This window comes from Crotalus tigris, unplaced genomic scaffold (genome assembly GCF_016545835.1).
Source record: "Crotalus tigris isolate CLP2741 ecotype Arizona unplaced genomic scaffold, ASM1654583v1 scf7180000024434.2432810, whole genome shotgun sequence".
NCBI lineage: Eukaryota > Metazoa > Chordata > Lepidosauria > Squamata > Viperidae > Crotalus > Crotalus tigris.
Genome location: NW_024100603.1, coordinates 209,698 through 228,111, shown reverse-complemented (window position 1 = coordinate 228,111; position 18,414 = coordinate 209,698). Strand labels below are relative to the sequence as shown.

The following is an 18,414-nucleotide window of genomic DNA, read 5'->3' as shown; positions in this document are numbered from 1 at the left end:
CTTTAAGGTGTTGGACCAGGGAAGATGTTGGTTCCTCTTTTTTGACTGAGTTCTTATGTTCTTCAATGCGTGCACTTATTCTTCTGTTGGTTTGTTCGATGTATGTGGTGGGCTGTAGGCTGTTGAGGTGTGTGAGGAAGTTGTCCAGTTTTTCTTTCCCATGTGGACAACTGGACAACTTCCTCACACACCTCAGCAGCCTACACCCCAAAATACAGTTCACCATGGAAACAGAAGCTAACAACCAACTTCCCTTCCTGGATGTCTTAGTCTACAAGAAATCCAATGGCTCCCTAGGACACACCATCTACCAGAAGAACACACACACAAACCGCTATCTGCACGCTCTCTCACACCACCACCCAGCACAGATCAACTCTGTAGCCAAGACACTCATCTCCAGAACAAAACGCTTAGCTGACGAACAACACCTAAAAACCGAACTACACACTCTCACCAATGTACTAACATCCAATGGATTCCAAAGAAATAAGATTACAAACCTAATCCAAAAAGAAACCCCCACTAAAATCCAAGACAAAGAACAAAAAAACGGCAAAGCCCTCCTCCCATACATAAAAGGCACCACAGACAGAATCAGTAAGATCCTCCATAAACACAACATCAAAACAGCATTCTGCACAAACAGAAAAATATCCACCATCCTTAGAAACCCAAAAGATAAAATTGAATTAGAAAATCAAGGAGTATACGAAATCCCATGCACCACTTGTCCCTCCACATACATCGGACAAACCAACAGAAGAATAAGTACACGCATTGAAGAACATAATAACTCAGTCAAAAAAGAGGAACCAACATCTTCCCTGGTCCAACACCTTAAAGCCACAGGACATGAAATTGACTTTAAAAATACCATAACCATTGCCAAAAGTGAACATTTTAATAACAGAATAATCAGAGAAGCCATCGAGATAGAAAAACGCCCACACAGCATTAACAAGCGAGATGATACCTCCCGCCTACCAGCCATTTGGAAACCCGCCCTTTTTGACAAACGACTCCCTAACACAAAAAATGATACCAGACCCACACTCACAAAAACCACACAGGAGGTCACCACCACACATCCACACAAAAAACAAACCCAAAGCCACACCGATGACGAGGCACAACCACAAACCAGAAGCCAGATCACAGCTGCATCATTAGCCACTTTAAACCCCTCCAATCCATACATGAAGCAAACTGACACCCCCCATGAAGAGGAGGCACGACCACGAACGCGAAGCCAAAAAATAGCAAGGCAGCCCAAAATCTTAAACCCCTCTGCAACTCAGACTAACCTGAGCACAACCAAACAGAACACTCCCCCAGCCAATCAGAGCACAGCCAAGCCCCTAACCATTCAGAACACACCTCCACCCAATCAGAACACAGCCAAGCTCCCACCCAATCAGTTCATACCCCACTGGCAGTTAAAAGGAAGAAACAGCTAAGACCACACATTGCTGCTCGAAGCACGAAGCTGAAAACACCAGCCTGAAGATGACGAATGGGACTTCGTCGAAACGTCGACAAGACACTTCCAATTTTACGCGGGAGAAAACCCGAACAACCAAAGACCTACATATATATATATATATATATGCACACACATACACGTATAATATTTTATGTATTTTCTATGAATTTATCAAAAGTTCACTGTTTCTCTTAAAGCATCTATCATAAAATTGAATTGTTAAAAGTATGTGAATATATTTGTACATTGAATTATACAGTAAGAAACTGGTAGCCATTTCAATTGTATATTAAGGTGATTACACTGTTAGACTCTGGTAGCAATTTAAACTGCATATTAAGGCCTAGATGAATTTGCTTTCCTATCACCTGAGTAGTCACGTTGAATATTGTTTTTTTAAGAATTCCAGATTATTGCTGCTTTAAAATAATTTTTTGTGTGTGTTCATTTCTTCCATAGACAAAACTTGCCAATGGTACTTCAAGCATGATTGTACCAAAACAAAGAAAGTTGTCTGCAAGCTATGAAAAAGAAAAGGAGCTCTGTATCAAGTATTTTGAGCAGTGGTCAGAGTCTGACCAGGTAGAATTTGTGGAACATCTTATCTCTCAGATGTGTCATTATCAACATGGGCACATAAATTCATACTTGAAACCTATGTTGCAGAGGGACTTCATCACAGCATTACCAGGTATTTTACTTGGAGCACACAAAGAGATGTACTCGTTTTTATTTAGAAGTGCATTTTCTGCCAGAAGTTTAAATTTTGGGGGCTTATTTTGATTAAGTCTGGTCTAGTGGTTTAGGCACCAGGCTAGAAACCAGGAGACAGTGAGTTCTAGTTCTGCGCCAGGCATGAAAGCAGCCAGCTGAATGACTTTGAGCCAGTCACTCTCTCTTAGCTCACCTCACCTCACCTCACAGATTGTGTTTATGGGGAATATAGAAAGAAGGAGTATTAGGTATGTTTACCGCTTTGAGGTATTTATAATAATAATTAAGACAGGATAACAATAATTAAAAGTCACATTCTAAAAATTAATTTGACTGTTTCCTACTTAAAAGAGACATAGAGGTATTTTGGTTGGCATCTTAGCAAATTCAGCATTTAGCCAACCTTGTTTGAGCTCAAAAGCTAAGCAGCACTGATCTGAGTTAGTTCTTAGCTGAGGTCACTGATTTCAAACCCATTGACTATATTGCATTGAAAGTAAAACAATATCCTGAAAAAAGGCAGTGACAAATAATTTGTATAAGACCATCAAACAAAAAAACCCTGCATGAATGTAGCGCCCAAGAGTCGAACACAATTTGAGTACATTTATTTTGCTTGATCTTTTAAAACTGGGGTTCTAATTACTCATGCCTAAACCTGGTATTAAATTAAGATTAATCCAGTTTTAATAATTAGTATTGGAAATAGTAAAATGTAAAACTGAGGGGAGGAAATCTGAAGTATTATTTATGAAAATAATGTGATTCTATATAGAGTAACAATACTGCAAAATTATTCTTTAGATCTCATTTGGATCTAAAGTTAATGTTTAATTAAAAGGGATGGGGAGAGGAGTGGAGGAAGGAAAGGAAAGGGAAGGAAGGAAGGAAGGAAGGAAGGAAGGAAGGAAGGAAGGAAGGAAGGAAGGAAGGAAATATGACTTCCAGAGTACTTTTCAACACATATTACAAGCCTATCAACTTTCCTCTCTCTTAACTGTTCCAGAAATTTCTTCAACCCCTTATTTATTTCTCTTCTTAAATCCCTAAATCGTCATTTCATTTTTTTCTTCTTCTTTTTCTTCAAAAAGTCAATAAAAGATTTCTGGATTTAAAAATTAGTTGATCTTAAATTAAAAGCTTTAGAATATGAAGCAATAGATTGCTGTTAATATCTAATAACTTCTTTGCAAGATTTGTTGTATTGTTTAAGTATAATTTCTCAGCTTAATTTTCTTTTATTTTTCTTTTCAACTATTTTAACGCCCAGTTTCACAAAAGCTAATGAATTCCTATTTTGTTCCTTTAATATTTTTTCAAAATATGGTGGTAAAAGCAGAAGCTTGGAGGGTTTTAGCAAAGGATTCATGGATAGCACATTGTTGTTGTTTTTTCCCCATATATTTTATTGATTTTTTAAAACATAAATCACTTAATAGTTGGTAAACAGTGTGTTTGCTGGGTTTACATTTGTAAAGAAAAATGATTAACAATTGGTTTCGATAATTCATAATCCACATAGTACATTTAGTTGATTTCCCCCTTTGCCCAAAATGTCTTCTTTGCAAACCTTGAAATAATACAGTTATTATTTTGATAAATAACAGTTACATATATGATTTTTTCCCAATATTTCTAGAAATAATGATCACATCAATATAATATTTCTTTTCTATCTAGTCATTCTGATTGCCTCATCTTATATCCTATTACCATCCTTATTCAGATTTGTTTCTCCCATAAAGTTCAAAGTATTCTTGCTGGTTAAGATTTTCTCAACAGATAATTACATTTAAAAACCTAAATCCATTTTTCCCATATAAACCATCTCATCACTTTTACATTTCTTAAAAAAATAGGTAAAAACAGTAAAGAAAAGGGAAAAAAGAGCAACAATAAAGAAACATAAAAATAAAATACTACTTAAAATATATATTCCTCCTAAGCTAATATATATTCATTCCCAAAATTTCTTATTCTTTTTAACCATCATTAAAAAATATATTTAATCTTTAAATATTCCATTTAATGTGTCTAGTCATCTAATTTTTTAACTCTTATTCAAATAATTTTTTTCTTTTTTATACATTATAATTTCCTTAAATTTATTTAATTATCTAAAACATTTCCTTCGTCTAGGCCATTTCAGCAGTATTATATTACTTATAGCAAGAAATAAAATAAAAAGGGGGGAAAGCATACAGTATTATTTAAGGAATTCATCTCTCTTGAAATAACATATGTATTCAGAATCTTTTCTATTTCTTTAACCATATTCAAACAAATGTTTCTTTTTTAAATATTTTCTCTGGTAGATCCCCTTATCTATTTTCTTAATTTTCACTTTGATCTTTTTCCTTTGACCAGTATCTTTCTTGATCAATGTATTTTGCTGAATCAAAAAGTTTTCCCATATATTCATGACTGTTGCTGTAGGTATAAGAAGAAGATTGAATAAAGTGTCTTTATGTGAGGCTTTTGCCTTTCCATGTTTCTTGAAAATCTTTTTCTCCTTCTTTGCTTCTCTTATCACTTCCTTTCTCTCTGATGTTTTCAACATCTCTACATTCCATTTTATCCAATCTGTTTTTTTGTCCTCAGATTTATTTTATAGTCTTAAGGGTTAAGTTGTTTTTTCCATTTCTTGTAAATTTTTTCCCACTAGGATAAAATCATGTTTTCTTGCTTTGTTAAGTTCCATCTTTGAGTCTCTATTTTCAATTTTATGTCCACTTATTTGTTTTGTCTGCTTCTTTTCTGTTGTTGTTTCCTGGAAGTTTTTTTTTGTAAAGTTAACTTAGAGATAGATTGATTTGTATATTCAAAGTTATTTTGGATTTCTTTGTAATTTGAACTCAGTGTTATTTGAATTGTTGTTGTTTTTTGTCACAGCTGTTCTTTATTATTGAAGCTTTGAAGGTTACAAACACAGATTAGCTTTTCCCAGGTTTTGGCAAGTTCTCTGTGGAAATCATAGGTGTCATAATCTTCATTCACCACTAGGTGTCAGCATCTGTTTAGTTTTCAGTATGAACAATGGTCTTTAAAATGAGAGTCTTAACCATTCAACAATCTTAAACTTATCCAAAGTTAAATTTTGGCTTTCAAGTTTATAAATTTATTTCACTACCATATATTTTGATCTTCTATAGAAATTTTATACTTCCATTAGTATAAGGATGGGGCAGAAGTCCCCCTCCTTCACTTTCGGAGGTATTTTGCTTCTTGGTATCTTTTCCAGCAAATTAAGTGTAGGATAGGAAAGGGAAAATCAGATTCCTCACCCAGTTTCAAGCATGCTGTTTACTGTAGTGCTGGTTAGTTCTTTTGGACTCCAGTTGCAAGTAGCTTGGGCTGATCAATGAAATACAGCCTTTCTCCTGTCGGGTTAGAAGGCTTTCCCCAAGATGAACAGAATGATCACTGTCATTCCAGAGTTGCCAGGGCACCCTTCTTTCTTCGCCGCCTCTTTGGGGCGGTTTGGACCCATTAGGGTCTGCAGGCAGGACGAAAGTTAGTCGCGGGGATGCGGCGGTCTGCAAGCCCGCGACCAGTCGCTACCACGCAGGACCAGAAGTCCGGACAGCACATTGTTACTTTCTTAACTCCTCGTATTACCCAAATGACATTCCTCTCTAGCAGGATTTTTTATATATAAAATTTCAGAAAAATGTTGTTGTTTCGGATCTTCTTATCATAACATTTATGCTTCACTGGACTTTTTCTTTGATGCTCCTGTGACAATAGTTCTATTGTCTTTCAGTTAACCTATTGGCACATTCTTTTATATACATAAATACATACAAATATAATAAACAATGTTAATCTCTGTTAACTGAAGCAAAAGTAATCCTTACTGTCTACAGATTAACACTTTCCTTCACATGATACTATTTAGCAGAAAGCAGTTGTCATGCTGTGAACCTTGTTGTCTTCATACTTCAGTGTAACTGTTTTAGATGCCCTTTTACTTGAAGGAATTATCTTTTAAATGTTACTTTTCTCTTCCCCAGTTTGCTCTTAATGAATTTGCTGGAGGAGACATGGCAGAAAGAAATAAAAATTACTCAGATGCTTGAGAAGGTCATTATTGAGGGGTTGGTTTTTTTTTTTTTTTTTTTTTTTTTGCTTGTCTGTCCTGAACAGGAAACATTTGGTACATAATATCCTGCTTAATCCTGTTAAGAATCATCTGATTCTTAGAAGCCTTTTATGTATCTATCTACTTAAGTATAGGCATATGATCTTGAGTATCCCAAAATATTTTTGTTGTTTACATGCTCCACCATTGCTACTAATCAATGAGTCTCAGTTTTTAGATCAGTTGTAACAAAAGTGGAAATGAAGCATTTGATCTCATTTGGAATGTTCAGTAGATGCTTTTAGAAACTATGAATTGACCCAAGTCTCATAGATGACTTCCTTGAAATTATTGACAATAGTATACCCTAATTTAAGATAACGCTATGTGTTCTTTTAATTCTATAAAATATATAGTCAGCTTGTATTTAGGCCTTGTGTGATGGAATGTAGTAAGGAAGTGGATTCCCAGAAGGGATGGCTGCATAGGAGTAAGAGGCAACTCAGTCCAGATATTATATATAGGGAAAACATGGTGAAGACAGCCCCTTGCTGATCGTTTACAGGGTATATTGTATCTATAGATAGTAGAGTTCTCAATCTGTAAAGATTTTATGTATATGGGGTGATTCTTCCAAACATGATTAGATTAATTGTAATTTAATGATTAATTATAGTCTGCTTACATTTTCTTTGGTAGACCATCAGCAATATGTGAAATTCTCATATTCTAATTTCTCCAGAATTGCAGAACATCACAATTGTCTATGTTCAATTGCCTGCGTTTTCTTTTAAAACTAAATAAATGACAGACAGACAAACAGATACTTGTTACAGTCACATAACCGTTCTTACCAGGTACTGCTTCTTGGGGGGTTTCATATTAGGAACATATATTCTTCATTGCATCAAAAATCTTTAATTTTAGCACAAAGTAGCATTTGAACTGTTGGAATAAAAAAAAATTGTAGTAGCAAAATGAGAAATGGTCCTAATATACCAAGATTTTGTAGAATGCATCAAGTGAGAAAAGTCTTCCGTAGAACATCTCTCTAGTGCTAAAAACCAATAGAAATAGATTGGGAACGACTTTCTGAATTCTTTATCATCTTAAATGCTTTGCTGTTTCTTACCCAAAGGAAGCTACTCATTCTTGAACTTAACATGAGACTATTTTCTATCCAGACATTCCAGTTCTTAATACAACAAATGGAATGAGCAATGATGAAGATGAAAATGTGTTTGTAACATATGATCTCCTAGTGAGTTCCCCAGTGACCACTAAATGCCTTTACTTTTTTTCCAGCTCGAGGCCTGGATCACATTGCTGAGAATATTCTGTCATATTTGGATGCCAAATCTTTGTGTTCTGTTGAACTAGTATGCAAGGAATGGTACCGGGTGACATCTGATGGTATGCTGTGGAAGAAACTGATTGAGAGGATGGTCCGTACAGACTCATTGTGGAAGGGTTTGGCGGAGCGAAGAGGATGGTGAGAGTATCAATCATACATCTGCTCAGTAGGGGAAATAGATGCCAGTGATAGTTTGATCATTTTACCTAAAAATTGGACAATACCCTTTAATTTTTGTATTTCTTATTTTCTTTGTTACTATTTTCTGAGAATATATGTTTTCTCTTGATTCTAGAAATCATTCCAGAAGCCGCTGGCAGCAGGCACATCATCTTTATTAGGAGGCAGGGTGCAACTATTTAGTTGCTCACTTAAGGCAGTAGGTTTTCTTAAGACTATTGACATCAATATTTTTCAGGCCCCTATTTCTTTCTTATCTTTCTCCCTCACTCCCACCCAAAAATTATCCTTAATATAGTCACCAAATAAAGGCAAGCTGGGATTAATGTAGAACTCGGGTAAAACAAAAGCACTTCTTCAAAAGCAACAGAGATTGCCACCATGCTGCCTCATAAGAGGAGACAAACTCTGCACCAAGTGGAAGATCAAACAAATTCCTGACAAACCTAGCAGACAACTTTGTCTCCCAAAAAGTAGAGACGGGAACTAGGGGATTAGCCATATTGGATCTAATCCTCACTAACAGAGATGAAATGATAGAAGGTGTTGAAGCCACAGGAACCTTGAGAGGACGTGATCATGCAATATTGGAATTCAATGTTAGTGAAGCACAAGCAATAGAACTCAGTCAAACTAGAATCTTGGAATTTAAGAGAGCTAATTTCAATAAACTTAGAGAGAACTTGGGAAGGATTCCATGGATGAGAATCCTCAAGGGGAAAACAACTCAAGAAGCTTGGGAAATTTTGAAAAGTGAGATAATAAAAGCCCAGTCTAGCACAATACCAACAAAGAGAATAATAATAGCTCTCAAAAGAAACCAGCATGGCTGCATTCAGAACTCTCTGATAAATTGAAAGATAAAAAGGACAAGTATAAAAAGTGGAAAGAGGGGCACATAACTAAGTCAGAATATCAGCAAATAGCCCCAGCCTGCAAAGATGAAGTGAGGAAAGCTAAGGCTCATAATGAACTAAGGCTTGCGACCAAAGTCAAAAATAACAAAAAAAAGCTCCTTTCAGCATGTAAAAAACAACAAAAAAGTGAAGGAAATGATTGGTCCATTAGTGGGTGAAAGTGACAAGCAATAGGGAGAAAGCAGAACTATTTAACTCATTTTTTGGATCTGTCTTTACACAAAGGGAAAAAACAGACCAACCTATCAAAAATAGTGCCATAAAAAACAGAATAGAAACACAAGTTAAGATAGGCAAGAAAATGGTGAGCACCTGTCCAGCCTAGACGAGTTCAAATCATCAGGACCAGATGGATTACACCCCAAGGTTCTCAAGGAACTGGCAGATGTGATCTTAGAACCACTGAACTATATTTTTCAAAGATCCTGGAGCACTGGGGAACTACCAAAGGACTGGAAAAGAGCTGATGAAGTTCTCAGCTTCCAAAAAGGAAAAAAAGTGGAGCCAGAAAACTACAGACCTATCAGCCTGACCTCAATTCTGGAAAAGATAATCAAACAACGAATCAGCGAACACCTAGAGGCAAACAAAGTCATTACTAAAAGCCAACACGGGTTTGTCAAAAATAGATCATGCCAGACAAATCTTATTGCATTCTTTGACCAAGTGACAAAATTAGTGGATCAGAGGAATGCTATGGATATAATTTACTTGGACTTCAATAAGGCATTTGATAAAGTAGATCACAACCTACAACTCAATAAGATAGAAAAATGTGGGTTAGACAGCATCACCATCAGATGGATTCGTAGCTGGTTGATCGGCCGTACTCAGCGTGTGATCCTCAATGGAACTGATCTACATGGAGGGAAGTGTATAGTGGGGTGTCCGAGGGCTCTGTTCTGGGCCCAGTGCTCTTCAACATCTTTATTGACGATTTGGACTAGGGGATAGATGGGGAACTCATCAGATTTGCAGACGACACCAAGCTGGCAGGAATAGCCAACACTCCAGAAGACAGGCTTAAGATAGGAGGATCTGGACAGACTTGAACACTGGGCGCTATCTAACAAAATAAAATTCAGTGGTGAAAAAAGTAAGGTTCTACATTTAGGCAAGAAAAACCAAAGGTACAGGTATAGTATAGGGGGTACCTTGCTCAATAGTAGTAACTGTGAGAGGGATCTCGGAGTCCTAGTGGACAATCACTTAAATATGAGCCAGCAGTGTGCTGCAGCTGCCAAAAAGGCCAACACGGTGCTAGGCTGCATTAACAGAGGGAGAGAATCAAGATCACATGAAGTATTAATACCACTTTACAATGCCTTAATAAGGCCACACTTGGAATACTGCATCCAGTTTTAGTCACCACGATGTAAAAAAGATGTTGAGACTCTAGAAAGAGTACAGAGAAGAGCAACAAAGATGAGTAGGGAACTGGAGGCTAAAACATATAAGGAATGGTTGCTGGAATTGGGTATATCTAGTTTAACGAAGAGAAGGATGAGGGGGGACATGATAGCAGTGTTCCAATATCTCGGGCTGCCACAAAGAAGAGGGAGTCAAGCTATTTTCCAAAGCGCCTGAAGGCAGGACAAGAAGCAACAGATGGAAACTAATCAAGGAGAGAAGCAACCTAGAACTATGAAGAAACTTCCTGACAGTTAGAGCAATTAACCAGTGGAACAATCTGCCTCCAGAAACGGTGAATGCTCCAACACTGGAAGTTTTTAAGAAGAGACTGGACAGCCATTTATCCAAAATGGTATAGGATTTCCTGCCTGAGATGACCTCCAAGATCCCTTCCAACTTTATTTTTATTTATTATTATTATTATCATCATCATCATCATCATTATTATTATTATTATTATTATTATTATTATTATTATTATTATTATTTCCTCTGTGCTGTCTCTTAACAATACTGGCCTAGTATTGCTATGGTGGGACTTCAGCTGTCCCCACTGCACGGCTTCCTTCTGTTATAGGCAGTAATTTTAGTGCTTTTCTTTTCAGATGACTCTGAAAAGTCATCTCTGTTCCCATTATTTTCTAGTTATTGGTCCTATGTTTCCTGTTGGTCATTCTGTCAGCTGCTGCTGCTTCATTAAAGTAGTTTCTCTCTGAAGCAGAACTCAAATATTTGGTGGGAAAATCTTTTCTCTTAGCACAGAAATTTTATTGGCCCTTTATGGCCACTTCACATCCAGAATCTGTAGGATTTGGCATGCCTCTTTTGGAAAAGGTTTCATTGCCCTTAAAGGATCAAAATCTGGATCCAGCACTGAGAGTGGATTGCCATATAGATGACATGGAGACCTTTTTTATCAGATTTGTCTAATGTCAGAGATGCACCATTCTGTCAAAACACCTGAGAGCTCATCTTTTTTTTTAACTGCACTTTTTTCTTCTCAACTAGCACTTTTTTCCAGAAATATTTCATCTGCTAGCCTAGAGGCAGAAAGCCAAAGAATGCACCACAGGATTTAACTGAGCCTATTACACTTTACAGTTCTCATATTACACCATTTGAAACCAGTGTAACAAATAGATGTAACACCTTTTAGGGATTTGAGTAGTGGGATGCATATATATTAAAATCAGTGAGGTATAATATTCTTCCATCCTATAACTAAGATCAGTCTGTGACATACCTAAAGAATAATCAAAATCCAATTACCATATAATGAGTAAACAAATTTCTAGAACTCAGAAATAGATTTTATGTTATGAATAGGATATCAACTGGGTTTTTTTTAAACAGACCTTTGCATTTGGAAATGTAATCTTTGTTCATAAAATCTGGAATACTCGCTACTAAGCAATTAGCATCTAAAATTCAGATAGTATTCATCATCTATTTCACATGCAGGACCAAGTCTGATGTTCTACTATTAACATTTTATTAGATGCTTCCCTCCTGGGATAACCCCTTTAATATACAATTTTCTATTCATTGGGCCTCCATAGTTTTCTGTGAGATATTTGGATATAAATATTTCATAAACAAGACAAAGTGATAGCCAAGGCATTTTAGCTTTTATTTATTTAAATAATAATACTGCCACAATTTGCAAGTGCAAAATCTATTAAAAGAATTTAAAAAGCCTCGATGCCATTAATATGTTGACATTCAATAGATTAAGAAAAAAAATAATGCTTGTGAAATATTCTAAAATGCAACTCTGCACCCAGTTTTAGTAGCAAGTGTACACCCAAATTGCCTTTTTTCATGGTATTTTTAACAGCAGACATGACAATTACCATTATCTGCATCTTCAAAACTTAGTATAGGGAAATGTGGTTTAGTTTAAGAATTAAATCAGATTCCATTTGTGGAGATCTTAATGATATGTAGACAACATATCAAGCAGTAAAATGAGCAATAACAGGTTCTAACAGTTTTCTGATAATATTAGATATTTATTTCCTAAAGTTCTGTGCCAACCATGGGATTAAAAAAACCTGTTATTTCTTTAGCCTTAGAAAGTGGGTTGTAAATTAATATTTACCTAAGCTATATCACTATCCTCTCTTTGATTCTCCTTAGAAGAAACAACTATTAAGGCAAGAGGTATATTTGCTACTATATAACAAAGCAAATATTTTAGATTGCTGAGCTACACACATACAACAAATGGAGGTTTGAAAAATGTTATTCTTTGCTAGAGAAATGTAGACAGCTTGAAATCTGATCAGGGTCAGTGCCCCTGTGTCACATATTATTTCATTCTGTTTAATTTCTCAGTAAATTGTTTCTCTCTCTCTCTTCGAAAGCTACCTACACAGTCCACAGTTGCTATTATATGATTTTTAAACCACATGTGTTTCTTTCCTTTATCTTTTTATTTTTTTTATCAGTTGGTTAGTAAATTTAACAAAACTGATTCATTATAGTTGCAAAGGAATAATCAAGTAGCATGTCTTCTGTAGTTTCTACTTCCCAGCATGAAAATGTAAAATAGTAATAAGCTGTCAAAAGCCCAAGATGTAAAATAACATATATCCAATATGATATGTAGAAAATATGTTGGTGATAAATCATTTTGTAACCTAGCTGAATGTTTTATTTACTAATATATTTTCAGGAAATCCCAACATTTCTGTTTACTAATGTTCTTCACATCAGTAAAGACCTTGCAATTCACAAAATGTATTTTGGGAAATTTAAGATTAGAAGTTTTTAATGGATTGTTTTATCCAGATTTTTACCACTCTTGTAATTTTTTAAACAGGATACCTTGCATGGGTCAGATCATCTCAAGTACAAAGAAGCTTCTTAATACAGTTTCAAAGGGTATAGGAAGGAAGAGATTTATACGTGGAATAAACTGGTCTGCAAATTATTACAAGACAGTTATAAAAGGGAGAGTAGAGATTTAAATGTCATACATCAGATGCCAGGATTGTACTTACGGATTTGTGTCCACCTCAATTTTGCAGACATAAAAATGTCCATTGCGGAGTTCTTTGTTTCTGCACAGTACTGAGTAACCTCTTAATTTTAAAATGGAAATATATTTAAAATTATGCCATTGGAGACATTTGATTTCATTGCTCTTTAAAACACATTCATTCCAAAACCAGATCAGTTCAAAGAAGAAACCATGCTATTTACCAATAGCTAGAAGATCCATTAAAATGTATTTGTAAGGCTGTGTGAATTGACTGATAATTTTTACTATAGAGCTTGGCCTCAAAACAATTGTACTGTAAAGAATATGCTGCTCACCAAGGTTCTCTCCTGATGTCACTCTCATTTTAAGATCTCTTATTCAAATGTCCCTATGGTAATAGAGGTAATAGTTGGGACTGGGATTGATGTCGTATGTTGATACAATGGCAATCCAGCATGCCCCACTGCAGTTGTTAATCATGAATTATGGGTTGTTAAGTGACTACCTATGCCAGTCAAAGCCATCGTGGTCCTGATCACTCCCAGCCCCAAGCCTTAGTAAGGTAAGAAGCTGCGTCCAACTCACCCTACCCAACCTGTCTCACCTCATCTCTGCCCTTTGGCCAACTTGCACTCTGCCTTGTGACTCATCAAGCAGCCTCAGAAGTGTGGCTCTGGAGCTGTTTGCCATGTTCCAATAACCTGTGTCCCACACCAATTTAATCCCACCTGCAATCAGCCTTGCTATCCTGCACTACAAGACCCCTGCTGCCCTGTGCTGCATCATCCCAGCTCAGCTTCATTTTCTTGCTCCCGTTGCTGACAAGGCATGCCTGGCTCACCCTGACTGCTGGGCCAGGCTAGGCTTCAGATGCAGAAAAAAAAAGCTGAAAGTAATCTTTGAGTGGCAACACACTAAAATACTCTTTTGTAAAAAGTTTCTGGAGCTCAGTGTGCCAAAATGTCGCTTTGGGCATAGCTGCCCTGCCATACATTCTTCAGTTGATCTCTGTTCTTTGATGTTGAGCTGGAAAAGATGACTTCAAAGCACCCGTCAATCAGCTGAGTTTAATGACAGCGCCCATTCATTTCACCTGGTCTTCATGCCAAGAACTTATGCTGTCCCATGTATCATGCCCATCTCCAGCCTACTGCTTCATCCACCATGAGACTGGTAGCCAGGAAAACAGAGTGGAACGATGGGCAAGAGAGGTGTTTCAGAGATTAACTCTTGCCCTGCCAAAATCTACCTGGCTTCCAGTCCTCTTGTGAGGGGCCTTCTCATCTCTAGCTGTTCTCTTTCTAATCCTGATCCATGGCTGATTTTTATGAATATAGAAAGGAGGGGCCTTTTGGTGCATCCCACTCCAGGAGCTTTTTTTTTTTACAAAGCGTGTTTTTGGCACATTGCTACTCAGGGAGTGCTTTTTGGCTTTTTTTCCTTTCTTTCTGCAGCTGAACCTCCGCCCAGCAGCCAGGCCAAGCATGCCTCAGCAGCAGCAGGAACAAGAAAATGGAGAAGATGAGCTGTGCAGTCGAAGCACAGGGCTGTAGGGATCTCAGAGTATAGGGTGATGTGGGCAACTGCTGGGACTGGGCTGGGGTGGCTGCGGTTTTCTGAGGCCGTTTGCTAACTCACAAGATAGAGTGCAGGATGGCCATAGGGCAGACATGGGAAAAATAGGTGGGTTGAGGAGACGGAAAACCTTTGTGGTCATAAGAGCAGGCAGGCTGCCAGTTGCCTGAGTTTTGAACCCATGACCAGAGAGGTACTACAATGGCCATAAACTTCAGGCACAAGTCATAAGTGCAGTTTTTCAATAATGTAAATGTACTTATAAGTCAAGAATTACTTGTACTGTTTGTTTATTTTAAAATAAGAAACATGTGTTGCCATAGTGTGGGAGCTTGTTCCTCAGTTTCAATGATACAGTTTTGAGGCAGTCCTGAAAAGAAAGTGCTGGGGTCTTTTATAAGATCTACACACCACACATTGCATATCACTGAATTTAACCTTTGGAAGCTGGCATCCATAATGCATTTTGTTTCATCAGTTTTCTTGAAGAAAATCAAAGTCTCTGTGGAAAGAAAGTTTTGAAACTTTCTCCTAAAGCATTTATGACCTACTGCACTAGTTTTAACGCTAAAGCAAATTATTTCCCCTATTGTCCAGTGACAACTAGCAGAGTTGTGTTCCTTATCAAAACTGACACCTGTAGGTATTTTTCCAACAGTTCCTTTGTTTTTTTCTTCATAATCTGCTGAGAAAAGTGCTTAGGTATGTTCTTCCTGGTGCAGTTGCCCCATTACAAAAGGCAGTATTAAAGGGGAAAATAAATCATCTTTTCTATTTTTTTATAATAAACTTTCTCTTTACCAAGCAGTTGGAATCTTTGAAATATTAAACAACCTTGTACAAAATTAGACAACTGAAATTAATAATATTTCATATCTTTCTTTAAGGGGACAATATATTTTTAGAAACAAACCACCTGATGGGATAATACCACCAAATTCATTCTACAGAGCACTTTATCCCAAAATTATACAAGATATAGAGGTAAGAATCAGAGGAAACACATGAAGGAAGTAGCTGGGTAGCATGGGGTATAAATCCTTAATTTGGGCTCATTTGGAATGCTGCTGTGACTTTCCTACATCCAGCCAAATGTCTTATGCGTTTGCATAGAGTTAAAAAGGAATATATAGCCTATACATTTTCCTAAAAATCATGTTACTTCACATAAACATGCATTAGTTTGCTTTTGAATCACTTATATATCTTGTAGGCTAGATCAATTTATAATTAGTATCTCTATTCATTGCACAGTGTTCAGATACTTTGGTCCAGACATACACAATCTGTGGCCTCTCAAATTTTTAGGTGCAACTTTTTATTTTATGATGAAAACTTGGCAAAGAGAAGTAAATATGTACACACAATCCATGTAATTATGTACAAAATTTCTTTGGGGCTATGGCAGCGGCCTCATAACTGGATATCCAATTCAGCTATCTAGGCAATCGTCTTTAAAGAACCAGAGAACGCACGTCATGGGGAGTTTTGCACAATATGGTTAATAGTTTGCATATCAGCACCACAGTCACACCAACGGGAATCTTTCCACCCCCATTGATAGAGGCCAGAGACATTTCTTCCTGTGTCGCATCTAATTCTGTTCAGTTTTGTCCAGACAGAGTGAGGCAGGTTAAAACTAGGTAGTTTGGTAGACGGATTACTAATGGCCAGGGTCTAGAACAACTCATGCAGCCAACTCACCACAGGACAATCCACACAAAATAAATCAGTGTGATAAATGTTATCCGCCATTGTTTCTTCTGCATTATTTCTATTTTTGTCAATTGAAATAATGTAGAAGAAATAGTGGTGGATAATATCGCACTGAGTTATCCAGCATGGAATTGTCCCGTGGCAAGTTGGCCACAGCAAGATGGCTGCAGCGAGATGGCCACACTGAGTTGTCTCATTCCAAATGGCCAGGTCACAAGAAGATAACTTGGACCATTTTTCACTTCAGGCATTCTTGGAGTTAGACTGGGTAAATGTTAAGTGAATAGGTGCAACTTCAAAGCCTCTTTAAATGTTTCAGATTTTGTTTTTGTTATGTCAATATGGCAAATTATTAAAAATTGAAAATAATCACAATAATAGTTTGCCCTAGCTTTGTCCGTTTTTTGTGCTGGGGTCCCCAGCATGCAACTCAAAGACCAAGAAGAGCATTTGTTCCAGACTCCTACTTTAGTATTAAGAAATTAATTTAGAATTGGAGTGAAAATTAGAAATATATAACCAGAACAACCTTATAATTGTGAATAAAATTATATAAATGATGTACTTCAATAATTCTTCCATGCTTATTGTAAATAAAAAATGGAAAATATGAGAATTGTCGAATTCCCTATTTATTATTTCATTTATATTCTACATTTTTAAGACTACAGGTATTGAGAAAGGACATGGATCTTAAAAGTATATAAAAGTCAGTTTTCCATGCATACCCTACATTAACAATACTATATTTTTGATAGTTGGTGCTTTTGATTTTTAGAAATGACAGTGAAATTTTAGAAGGATTTAATACATTGTGAAAGCTAAAGATTGGGAGGGGAAACATTTGAGAGTATCTAATGATAAATAGGCTCAGCATTAAAGCCTCTTCTCTTGTCCCATGAGTGTAGCAATGTAAAATTTCCATGATATTTGTTCCACACTTTAAAATTGTTTTTCTCTCTTCCCCAGACGATAGAATCAAACTGGCGTTGTGGAAGGCACAGCTTACAAAGAATCCACTGCAGGAGTGAAACTAGCAAAGGTGTTTATTGTTTACAGTATGATGACCAGAAAATAGTGAGTGGTCTACGAGACAATACTATCAAGGTGAGAGTTCCCTGGTGTGCAATTATGGAATACAAAATCTATTCTGTAAGAGAATGCCAGCATAATAATGGAATTGACCTATTCCTCAAAAGAACGTGAAGTGTAACTTAATTTGGAAGAAGAAGTGCATGAGGAAAAACTAGCTTCCATACCCTGTCTCAGCAAGTTTGACTTAAAAATATATTCATTTTCTTTTATCAGTTTCAAATAAGGAGGATACATCTATAATATCAGCTTCATTTTCTTGTGTTATATTCATGGCTAACCATATTATTGGTCCTTCAGTAATTAAAGTCTTTCTGTTCCCTAATGAGAAGAGTAAATACAATGTTCATATTAAAAACAGAGATATTAAGGATAGTTTATATTGCTCCAAAGTGCCTGTGGAATACAAAGTGTGTTGTGTGCTACTTAAAGAAGTTCTGTTTGCCTTAGTAAAGAAAGTGCTGTGTTGCAGGAAACAGAAGAGACAATATAGCAGTACAGTCTGTTATTTTGTGATAAAATCTTAGTGTTCTGTTGTTTTCCTAGATCTGGGACAAAAATACCCTAGAATGCAAGAGGATTCTGACTGGACACACTGGGTCAGTCCTTTGTCTCCAGTATGACGAGCGAGTAATCATCACTGGATCATCAGATTCCACTGTCAGGTAGCTATCTATTTATTTAAAAATGTATTTATTCTGTCTTTCTAACTAATATAAACACCATGGCAGCCTACGTCATTGTGATTAATTAGAGTGAACATTTTTATTGATATAGTCTGCTGCCAACAAGCAAAACAGATAAAAGAAATTAAAGGAATTATTAGTATTGGTATTTGCATTTCTATTACACCTGTACTAATTATCCCCACAACAGCAATTCCTGGAGGTACGTTGGGCT

At 36.5% G+C, this 18,414-nt stretch overlaps 1 protein-coding gene across 21 annotated transcripts in view; it reads left to right on the top strand.

Annotated features, from left to right (window-relative positions):
* BTRC (beta-transducin repeat containing E3 ubiquitin protein ligase) overlaps window positions 1-18,414 on the top strand; it is a 181,313-nt gene that overhangs the window by 140,237 nt on the left and 22,662 nt on the right. For all 21 annotated transcript variants that reach the window (XM_039331200.1, XM_039331202.1, XM_039331201.1 and 18 more), the window contains 5 exons: window positions 1,946-2,177; window positions 7,587-7,773; window positions 15,594-15,690; window positions 17,392-17,529; window positions 18,061-18,179. In XM_039331200.1, the coding sequence (XP_039187134.1) occupies window positions 1,946-2,177; window positions 7,587-7,773; window positions 15,594-15,690; window positions 17,392-17,529; window positions 18,061-18,179 (773 nt within the window). The remainder of the gene's footprint in view (window positions 1-1,945; window positions 2,178-7,586; window positions 7,774-15,593; window positions 15,691-17,391; window positions 17,530-18,060; window positions 18,180-18,414) is intronic.